The following is an 11060-nucleotide window of genomic DNA, read 5'->3' on the forward strand; positions in this document are numbered from 1 at the left end:
AGTGTGAAATGTGTGTAAAGCAGATTTCCAGGTTGTCGCCAGCAACCCCAATGGTTTTTTTTTTTTTTATGACCTAAGGTTTTCTCTGTCATTAATTTGCCTTTTGCATGTGCTATACCACCCCCCTGCCATCCCGAGGGCTAGTCTGGAAAGTGTGTATCCTACTCATCTGTTTATCTAAGAAAGTTGTGAGGAGAGATACGGACATATACACGTACTTGTTTAGAAAATTTTTGATTAGCTGGAACAATAAACGATCACAAGAAAACAGGCTACCTGGGGAGGTGGGAAGGAAGAGGTTGGAAGGATGGGCACAGAACATAGATTTCTCTCCCGAATGGACCTTGTTTTGCCAGGTTTGGCATTGAAACTATGTAAATGTTTTAATTAAAAATAAATCAAAATGGGAATAGAAGCAATCTCTTCAAATTCATAGCAAAATGAAACAGACCTTCCCGTAGACATCGTTGAAGGCGTTACCCACGCAAAGAGGAAACATTTCAAGCCTAGAACACGGTAATTTGACTGCATCCCTAATGGAACTACTCTGAGGTTAAAAAGGACCTGCAAAAACCATTTTTGATTGTTTCTAGTGAGATTGTTAATAATGATACTGGTGCTGATAGTTAAAACTGTCATATTTCTATTAGAGGACCAAACAAATAGCTAATTTATTAAGATTTTTACTGTCAGGGAAGAGAGATAAATTTAAAAAAATCGAAGAAATAAAAATCCTGCCATCCTTGATTTGAAAATATCAGCATGAACTCATGGATTTCCGATTAAAAACATTTACGCTTAGGTTTTAAAAATGTCCAATCCAGTACCAGTGAGTACCTCAAGCACCGAATTATGGTTTCTAAGTACCTTTCCCCACTCACGGGAACGAGGACTCCCTGGAGAAATGGCTTGATTCTAGGTCTGGGGCCGGAAGCATACACTATGAGCCTCGGACATCTTTTCATCGTAGGGAAGAAGAGGGGAAAGAGGGCGTAAAACAGATTTACGGCGGTTCTCAAAATATGGCCCCCTGGACAGCAGCATCAGTGTCGTCTGAAAACTTGTTGGAAAGGGAAATTTGGGGCCTCACCCCAAACCTGCTGACTCAGAAGGTCTGCTTTTACAGGTCGTCTTGGTAGCCCTGGGAACCACTGGATTAAAAGGAACTTAAGAGACGTATAGTCACGTGCTGAACATGGAGTTTATTTGGATGCTGGGGAATCAGACCAGTTGTTCAAAAAAAATTACGATGCACTCAGGGGAATGTGTCTCCTGACACGTGGTGATATTAAGCAATTTCTGTCATTGTTTGAGATGTAGTGATGATGTTGTGTTTTTCTTTTTATAGATTTTGGTTTTTTTCTGGACCTATATACCAAACAACTGTATGGCTGTGAAATGTAATTAGCTCCTGGGATTGAATTTAAAAATAGTTGTAGGGTGCAGATGGGCAGGGACGGAGACGTAAGGGGTTTGACCGTGAGTTGATAATGGCCGAAGCTGGGTGGGTGCCTGGCGGTCCATTATCCCGTTTCAGGACGTTTGTAAATGTTTAAGATTTTTCATTACAAAAAAGAAAAAACCAACCACTACCAAAGCCAGCTCCGGGAGTCAGGCCGCCTACTCGTGCTGGGAGGGGCGTGGGGCCCAGCCCTGAGCTGGGCTCTGTGGCCCTGAGGAGGAGTTGGTCTTTTGAACTCTCCCAGGTGTCGGGCACCCTGCTATGCACTCAGCACCTCCTTCCATCCCTTCCGGGAGCCTCCAGAGCTAGGTATTATTATTGCCACCTTCCAGAAGGAGGAACTGAAACTTCTTGCTTTGTCATCATCACAGCTGGAAGTGACCAAGCCGGGTCGAGCCCTGTTGTGTGTTTACCGTGGTGAATTCATCCTGTAAAAATGAAGATTTTAGTTCAGTGGAGCAGCAGACAGACACAATTAAAATTGCTCGTTTTAAAGGCTGGATAGAATATGTATAAGGTGCAGGGCGCCAGGGTGGCTCAGTCGGTTGAGCATCCGACCCCTGATTTCGGCTCAGGGTCACGACCCCAGGGTCATGGGATTGAGCCCTGTCGGCTCTGCACTGAGCGTGGTGGAGCCTGCTTAGGATTCTCTCTCTCCCCCTCTGCCCCTCTCCCCTGCTTGCTCTCTCTCTCTCAAATAAATAAGGCGTTTGGGGAGAGCAGGTGAAAATTAACCCACCAGTTGGCAAAGGGTCTCGCAGCACCTACTGTGTGCCAGGCGCTGGTGGTCAGAGGGAAGAATGGGGTCTTGGGTGAAGCAGCAAACAAGTGGATGACCAGTTACGGTTCCACATGAAATGGGCAGTGATAGAGGGAGCGCTGGGCATAGTGGGTGCCCGAAGGAGCGCTAACCAACCTAGACTCCGGGTGGGGAGGAGTCTCAAGGAAAGCTTCCTGGAGGAGGTGTTGCCCAAGGTGACTTTCGGAAGAGGACTAGAGGTTAGCCAGGCAGGGGTGAGGAAATAAATCATTGTCTGCAGGTGTATCTCCTTTGCGTCTCACTCCAGATGGATGGGTCAGGGGTTATCCAGGTTGTGTGGTCTAGGAAGCCATGACCTGAACACAAATCTTTGTGGGCTCTTAGCATGAGGAAGAGAATCAGAGAAAACCGAAGGTTTAAGTTCGGGTCTGTTGTGGAAGAACCGTTGACAGTCTTGTAGCTGACACAATTGGTGAATCTTGAAAGTAGGTTAAAGCAGGGAATCAAGAGATGATACATACCTTAAACACTGTAATTTAACTGAAAACAGTTCAACGTACATTCATTTGGCATTCTTTTGATGTAGGGCCGGGGCCTTTTCTTTGAATACGGGTCTGCTGATTAGGGTTTCACATCTTCCTTCTTTCATAAACTACATCCATAATGTATGTCTGTCACTTCCAGTTTCTGTTTTTTAAGATGAAGAAAAAAACGCAGACACTTGTAAGGCAACTCGAATATAGAATTCTTCTAGACTCCGATCCTCCCACGTCTTCCAGAGTTGATCCCCCCCCACCCCACACACACCTAATTTGCCAGAAACGTGGTTTTTAGTGACTTGCCTTTATCACGTCTTTTCTGAGGCATATGTTTTCATAGTTCTCTGTTCTCATGCATGTATTTCATGGGTTTACTAATACTTAATTAAATCCTGTAACCGATTGCAAGTACAATTGCCTTATAGACAAGTTTGGGAACAAAGTAAAGTGGTTCCTTGTAAGCTGACCGCCCAACATCTGCCCTTTCGGGAGCAGAGGTGTTTCACGGAAGCAGAGGGTAGCCTGTGGTGGGGGGGGGGGGGCTTATGAGAGAGGAGGGTCCTCACCTCTGTGAGCTAGTTCCCTGGAGACGGTGGAGAGAGCCCCCGGGGTGTCCACATTCCACGGGAGAGCTGGGGACTCTGGCTACCCATGCACTCTCCCCACCCCTCTAAAAGATGGAAGCTGTCCGAAGGATTAAACTCTCCTCGTAATGCTTTTACGTTCTCTTTTTTGTACCATCAAAAAATTTGCTTTATAGTTTTTGTAAAAAACCATAACAGAACCTCACACAATTCTGATGCATTTTAAAAAATGAAAAATAAAACTTCTAAATCACATCCCTCAGAGCTAAATCACCGTTAATCATTTTGACGTTGTCTCTCCGTCATCAGTTTTTTAGACATCTCTGTATACGCATGTACGGATATAGATAGATGTATGCGGTTTTCTGAAACAGGAATGCCTGACATACAATAGCTGTTCTGGGCTCTTTTTGTCACTAATTGTGATCATCTTTTGACGTCAATAAGTAGAGTTCCACAACATCGTTTTTAGCAGCCGCCCGGTTATGCCATTGTCTGTAAGACCCGCGATTTACTCATCCAGACCGCCGTTGGAACAAAGCAGGTTGTTCACTGGCTCCTGCTGTGAAGAGCGTGGAGATGAACCTCCTGGGACGTAGGCGTCTTCCTGTGCTTGTGTGGTTACTTATTGGAGCAGATGCCCAAGTATAGAATTGCTGGGTCAGCAGGTCGAGTGCGTCTTACGGTTTGGTAAATCTTGCCAGGGCATTTCCCCCCCGGGCCGCGCCTGCGGCCACGAGAGTGCCTGCCCCACACCCTGGCTGTCCCTGGACTTGGCCCATCTGACCAGCAGAACATGAATTCTAGTTTTCCCTCAACTAGCATCGTCAGGAAGGTCACGCCTCTTTTTGTGTGTCTTTTAATTCTCTCCTGTGTGATACACTGTTTTGTGCTCTTCGTTCATTTTTCTAATTCCTTTTCTCCTGAGGCTGGAGAAATGAAGGCAGAGATCACCAGACTACACAAAAAGCTGTTTGAACAAGAAAAAAAGTTGCAGAACTCTGTGAAGCTTTTGCAGCTGAGCAAGCGCCAGGAAAAAGTCATCTTTGACCAGTGTAAGTGAGCGGTGGGGGGCGGGCCGCCACGTCCAGCCACTTTGTGCCTCCGAGGACAAAAAGCCCCAGTCCCGGACACCTGCTTTGGAGCCCAGATCATGTGTCCTCATGCCTCCTATTTATGGGTTTCCTTTCATACTTCGTCCTTTTTGACCCGCACAGACAAATAAATGCACTTAACAGACCTCAGTGGCGAGGCCACGTGGTGCCAGGGACAGTCATCTCGGTGGGGACACAGGTGTGTGGGGTAGGGTGTTAGGGAACCCTGAGAGGCGAGTGGGGGAGGACGTCCTTCTGTCCTGGAGGCTGGGCTTCTTGGACAAAGTGACACCTGAGCTGAGTCTGCCAGAAGGAGCGGGTGTTGGTCAGATGGAGCAAGAAGCATATGTGAGAAACCTACAGCAGCTCACGTGGCTGGAGCAGGACTGCGAGGGGCAGGTCAAGGCTGGAGGGGCCGCTGGGACCAGGACTGCGGCGTGAAGGCCTTAGAGGGCAGGCCCAGGGCGGCTGGCACGCAGGGTAGGGCAGGGACCTGTCACCGCGGCTCCCCTGGTCCGGGCAGGCGAGGAGGAGGGCCTCGGCCGCACCGCGTGGATCCAGGGGACGGGATGGCTGTGAGGCCTGCTTCCCAAGGCAGATCCACACACTCAGGCTCAGAGAGGCTAAATGACATTTGTAACGTCAGTCCTCGTCCGATCCAGGAGCTTCAGAGATCGTGGGAACCCGCAGCCCTGGGGCGCCCCTCGTGTCTGTCACAGCGCTGGCCGGCCTCGCGGTCTGCCCGTCACCCTCCCTGTTGTGGGAGGGCCGCCCACTGCGGACCTTCCCTCCGGAGGGGTCAGTCTGCCCCGTGCTGCTCGCTCACCAAAGGCCAACGTTTCTGTGGCATTTCTGAGAAGCACAGAACCTAGATTGTGGTCGGGTGGGGGTTCTCCTTAGCCACCCCCGGGACCTTCTGAACACGGACTCCGTGAGACTGGCAGAGTTCGAACTGCGGAAGAAAGAGACGCGGTCGAGGAGCAAGCGCTAACGTCCCGCTCGTGCCCCCGTGCCGGGCTCTGGGGACGGAGGTGAACGGCACCGTTCCTGCCAGCACAGGGCTCTGGCCTGATGAGGGGGACACGGAAGTTAGCTGCCGGGCAAGGCGCTGGGTGCCTCCCCCGCAGCCTCGGAGCTTCGAGGCTCTGGACTCACTGGGTCTTGAGTAGGAGTTACAGAAGGGCTAGGGACAGGGTTGTGGCAGGTGGCCTCGAGGGTGGGAACTAAGTATTCGGGAACACAGGAGGTGCGAGGGACCTGTGAGATTTGCCCTGAGAGACCGCTTGAAAGAGATAAATAGGGACCAGGTCCCAAGGGGCCTGCGGATGGACTCCAGGGGCTGTTGGTGTTCATCATGTCTTAGAAGGTCCTTGTGGCCGAGCGCGGAGGGGCCAGGAGGCAGAGACCTCTGTGGGGGCTGTGGCAGTCCCCCCGCCCCCCGCCCATGACAGCAGGGCTGGGGCGGGGCTGTGGAGGGGAGGGGATGGTGGGCAGATAGTGAAGACGTTCGTGTCACTCAGAGAAAAGGAGCCCTGGCGGGGCCTGTGGGGGACAGTGCCAGTCGTGGCCACGTGTGAGGCGGCTGTGGAGCATTTGGGTCCGACCCCAGGGCAGCAGGAGAACGGGACAAGTCCGGGACAGCTAGGACTCTGCGTTAGAACCTCCTGGGCAGCCCCGAAGGGTCACGGGGCACTTGCTGCTGAGGAAGTTTTGGAAGCGGGCAGTAGGTTCAAAGGTGTAAGTTCCTGTGGTAGATCCAGAGGACAGAACCCAGCCTTGGGGTCCTGCCTCAGCGACATGCAGCCATTAATGAGGGCTGTCCTGTGTCGCCTGGACTGAATGACTCCCCGAGCGTCTGATTCCTCATTTCTAACGGGAGACGGTAATTCCAAAGGACTCAGATTGACCAGACAGGCTTGGGTTCTAATCACAACTTTGTAAAAAGCACCTCAGTTTTCCTATCTGTAAAGTGGGATGGTAATAATACCTGAACTTTATCGTACTCTGGGAACAAAGCAGATGCTCAGCAGACCCTAGTTCTCTGCCTCTTCTTTTCCTGTTGGCTCGGACTGAATTCCGGGTGTGCAGGTGGCAGACCATTCATACAAAAAAATCACAAATGTCGCACACCGCCTCCCCTGCTGAAATGGCATCACCCACCTCCGTGTCTCCAGGGCCTGGCCCCGAGCGGGGATCGGCTCAGAGCTGGGTGAGGGGTTGCCCAAGGTCGCGCAGCGGGCGGCTGACTCCGGCTGGGCTGTGTGCCTCATCCCAGTGAGTCGGGTCCTTGGACGTTTCCCCAACCCTGCCAGCCTCACGGGGCTGCTTCTGGCTCTGAGGGGCCAAGCGGAAGTCGGTGTAGTGTCCCCTCCCCTGCCTGCCCTCACCTGGTGACTGGGGAGAACCAGGGCCCGGGGCTGGTCAGTGCCGGAGCGAAGCTGGACACATGTCCCGGAGCGTGCAGGGGAGAGGAGGGACAAGTGTCACTTCCCTCACAGCCTCTGACGCAGGAGAACCTGCTGCGCAGGGTCGGGGGTATTCGCTGAGGTCACAGTTTGCGAGCTAGACCCCCGGGTCGGTGTCTTCCCTGCCAGCAGTGAGGCGGGAAGAGCCCCGTACTGAGTGGGAGAGTCGTGGGTTCGAGTCGCACCTCAGCCCCGGGCAAGCCTGGGCTTGGACGAGCTCGTCACTGCGCTGTCTTCCCAGGCTGCTCCTTGCAGCAGGGATTTTGGGCTCTGCAAGGTGAGCGGTACGGTTCAGACGTGAGGCCCCTGCAGCTGGGGGCGGGTGAGCCCTGGCTCCTCGCCGGGAGCGTGGCGCTTTGGGACTCCGGTACCCTTCCGGTGTGATGTTTAACCTCCACACCTGGGAGGCTGAATCTTTTCTGGGTCACAGGCCCCTTGGCCGGTCTCAGGAGAGCTGTGAGTTCTCGCTGCAGAAAAACGCACACATCCAGATGCACACAGATTTGCACTTGCTTTCCAGGGATTTGGGACCCTCCTGAAGCAGAGCCCGGACCCAGGTCGAGGGGTCTGCAGCCTGGGGGTGGGGGAGGGCACAGAGAGACAGTGGGCACCTCTGAAATCGACGTCGGCCGGTTAAAAACGAAGCCCACGCCGGTTATCTCCCTCCGCCACCCCCCCCACCCCAGCGACACAGATTGCAAATAGACTTTGTTACCCCCAGATGGAAATTTTTTTGTAAGGCAAGAAATAAATATTTTCCCCAGGCCACCACGTGGCTCCTGTTCTGAAGGAGACGCTGGGGAGTTGGGCTGTATGTGTGTTGATGGGGAGTCTGTTTCATCCTTGGGCACCATTGGCCAAAGCCCTAATCCCAGAAGCCTTGGTTCTGTCTCCTCCGGGGAGTAAATGGAATCTGTGACCCTCACCAAGGCCCGTTTAGAAAGGACCCTAATCAAGGCAGAAGTCTCTTCCGTGGCGGCATTCCCCTTGCTGCCGGTGTTTGTGCTGGACAAGAAAAGGATTGAGGGAGGAAGTGGCCTTCCTGTACATTCGGCTGCACCCCCCTTCCTCCCTGGGGTTCTGACACACTGACGATCTGCCTGCACGCAGCTGAGAGCGTCCGGTCGGCGGGACCTCTGAAATCGTCCTACCCGGGGAACCTCGTCGGGTTCCTGTACCTGCTGAAGGGAGTCCAAGGAGGAAAAATGCCCAGAGTTCATGCTTTCCCTCGGCTGATGGGAAGCCCGCCCTAAGGGTAAAAATTGACTTTGCAGAACTGCCCGTGACCCTTGCCTTGGGCCTTGGCACACGGGTTTGCTTGGAGTTGGGCACACCCCCTTCCCAGAGAAACCACAGCGTGTGGGGGCTAGCCAGTCACAGGCCTCTCCCCTGCCCTGCACCATTGGCCCCCAGACCCATAGAGGTGAGGCTTCGGGGTGCCTGGGCGCCCGCCAGCCTTGTGGAGCCTTGGTTTTGTTACCTAAAACATGGGCCAGTATCGCTGTGAGGTTGTGGCCTAGCATGAACGTGAAGGGGTGTCTCCGGTACCCCACGGATTCTTTGGTCTTGGGCCGTGTGATGGGGCAGATGGAGCCTCCCACACCCCTCTCTGGGTCTGGATGCCTCGGGCCTGTCCATGTGTCTGTCTGACCCATTTGGGGTTCAGGAGCCTCCTCCCTGAAGCTGGCTTTTACGCTGTCTTCCTGGGCATCTGTGTCTAACGATCCCTATTCTTTCTTTCTCCTCAGTGGTCGTAACCCACAAAATCCTCCGGAAGGCCCGAGGAAACCTGGAGGTAATGCCCCTTTGAGTTCTGTTACTGAAAGCCCATTTGGGGCATGGGGAGTGGGTGCAGGGTAGGAAATTTCTTTGGAAAAATGAAGTTGAAGGTGGAACTGGGACACACGTCCTCCACGATTCTATTTTTCTGCCAGTAGCACATAAAAAGTTTCATTTTAGCGTGGCATGGTTTCAGTGGTTGTTCTAATCATTAAGTCTGTGTGCTGTTTTTACGAGGGACGAATACCACAAACAGTGCCTGGCACATAGTAGGTGTTTGATAAACGTTTCTTGAGTGAATGAATGAATGAATGAATGAATACAGTATGATCTCACTGCCATTTGGTTCTATAAATATTTACTGATCAAACAGCATGTCTTTGAAAGTAGTTTCACAATAACAATTTTGCCTTTAACTCTGTCAGGGATCTTAACTTCAGAAACCCTCCACTGGACCTAAAATTCTCCTTTTCTCCCTCCCTTTTCCTAGCTTAGGCCCGGGGGTGCCCACCCAGGAACATCCAGTCCCGGCCGACCAGGCTCGTGAGGAGAACTTGCAGCCAATAAAGCCTGTGGTTCCCACCGAGCTCACGCTGTGTCTTTGTTACAAGTGGGGTTTCTATTGATTGAGGGGGAAACCAAAGGACTGTCTGGCTGAAGGAAATCTACTTTTCCCTTTATGTTTTCTATCCTAAAGCTGGTTGAAGGGCTGCTATCAAACAGCGTTCAGATGCTCAGTAATGAGGCTTTTCACGGGCCTCGAGCTTCTGGGCGCTGGGTGTGCCCCCCCACCCCCCCACCCCGAGCTGCGGCCTCGTGTCTGTGCACGGCGGTGGGCTTCGTGTCCACCATGGATTTGCCGAGTGCTCAGCCCAGCCTGCGGTTTGAAGATCCTCAGTGAGTGATTCGTTTCAACTTGGTGATACGGTTATTGCGTGTAGAGCCCCAGAGCCCAGGCCCTCAACTCCACAGAGGGACAGGCCAGGGTCTCGGCAGTGGCCCGGCCCTCAGATACCTCACAGGCTCTCTGTCCAGGTCACTTAGGTGTCCAGGGATGAACGATGCCATGCGGCGTGGCCAGGGCACTGGTGCCTGTATCTGGCCTACGCTGGGCAGTACATGGTCACATCCTAGAGCTGTCCCCGGAGCTGGTGCATTCCCAGGGTAGGAAAGATCCAAAGGTGAGGCCCGGAGCGGGGACTTGTCACTGCAGCGTCCCCCAGATGACGGTGATCTTTCCATTCCCCTGTCCACAACACTGCCTGGTGCTTTGCTACAATCTTGTCACTGACCCTCATGTTCAGCCTTCACCTTTGCCCTGAGCGTCATGGTTTCCCTGAGCAATGCACAAGGTAGGGCTCAGCCCCCTTTGCAGAAGAAGCCCCCGCAGCCCTGAGGGGCCCTGCTCTGCCAGGACGCTTGCTGCTCAGCTGTGGCCTCGCTGCCCCCCACCCACCTCTGTGCCACCGCCTGGGCATCCACTGGGCCTGGGTGGGGAGCGTTCTGAATCCTGACTCCGTCTCCCTCTGTGCCCGTTCTGGCCGTCACTCTTGGGGCTTCAGTGTCTGGGCGACACTTGTTTACTTGTCTTCTGCAGTTACTCTGACACTTTGTCCTTGAACTATCGCTTCCTGTCCGTCAGCTTGCTCGCTCCCTCGTCCCCTCCTCTGACCTCTTGGAGGTCCTAACCTCCGGTCCCTCTGCCTCTTTCCCTGTCCATGGGATCCTCGTTTTTAGTTCCTTTCCTGTCAGGCGTCTTGAGTCCTGCCACCCACACCTGAATCCCTTTTCTACCCTGAGGTGTTCAGAGAAGACACCATCAGACCCTGGATGCCGCTCCCCCTGAAACAGTTGTACCCTCAGCTCCGAGCCCAAGTCCCTAAGGAGGTTTACCAGGCCCCACTCTGGCCCCGTGTGACTTGTCCAAGGCCCTTAGCTTGTGAGTGGTGCAGCTGGGCCCTGATCCTTCCTGTCCTGCCAAACCCCACACCGTCCTCACTGCTGCTCCCGCAGCCCCTGGGACACGGGGATGATCTGAGGTGACTGATGCTGTGAGTTACAGGTATAGGGAGTGGAGGTGCAGGGGCGGGGGGTCAGGGAGCCGGCCTCTCCTGGGCTCCCCACCGCTGGACCTTTGTTTCCCATGAAGTAAGGGGGATAAGGGGTCAATGGGTGGGGGCGAGACCCACTCTGCTTGGGTTCCTGTCATCTGAGCTTCCTTCATAAGGACTACTTGCACAGATGTGCCTTATTTTAATACTTGCCAGAGTGTGGAAATGCAGATTCCGGCAGAAAATAATGGAGCAGCTCCTGCCTCCAGAAGCCACACGAACAGATTCCTCAGTGGAAGCCCCTATCTGCACACGAGGCCTCTTGG

The 11060-nt window shown here is 53.3% G+C and overlaps 1 protein-coding gene across 5 annotated transcripts in view; it reads left to right on the top strand.

Annotated features, from left to right (window-relative positions):
* The window catches only part of CDK5RAP2 (CDK5 regulatory subunit associated protein 2), a 171121-nt gene extending 161852 nt beyond the window's left edge, over positions 1 to 9269 (top strand). For 4 of the 5 annotated variants that reach the window (XM_047829741.1, XM_047829743.1, XM_047829742.1 and 1 more), the window contains 3 exons: positions 4274 to 4400; positions 8653 to 8699; positions 9174 to 9269. In XM_047829741.1, coding sequence (XP_047685697.1) covers positions 4274 to 4400; positions 8653 to 8699; positions 9174 to 9230 — 231 coding nt within the window. In that variant the 3' untranslated portion in view covers positions 9231 to 9269. Of the gene's footprint in view, positions 1 to 4273; positions 4401 to 8652; positions 8700 to 9173 lie in introns of those variants that run through there. The other variant, XR_007146266.1, reaches the window with a different exon arrangement.
* The last annotated feature ends 1791 nt before the right edge of the window (positions 9270 to 11060 follow it).

The sequence above is a fragment of the Prionailurus viverrinus genome, chromosome D4 (genome assembly GCF_022837055.1).
Source record: "Prionailurus viverrinus isolate Anna chromosome D4, UM_Priviv_1.0, whole genome shotgun sequence".
NCBI classification, from domain to species: Eukaryota; Metazoa; Chordata; class Mammalia; order Carnivora; family Felidae; genus Prionailurus; species Prionailurus viverrinus.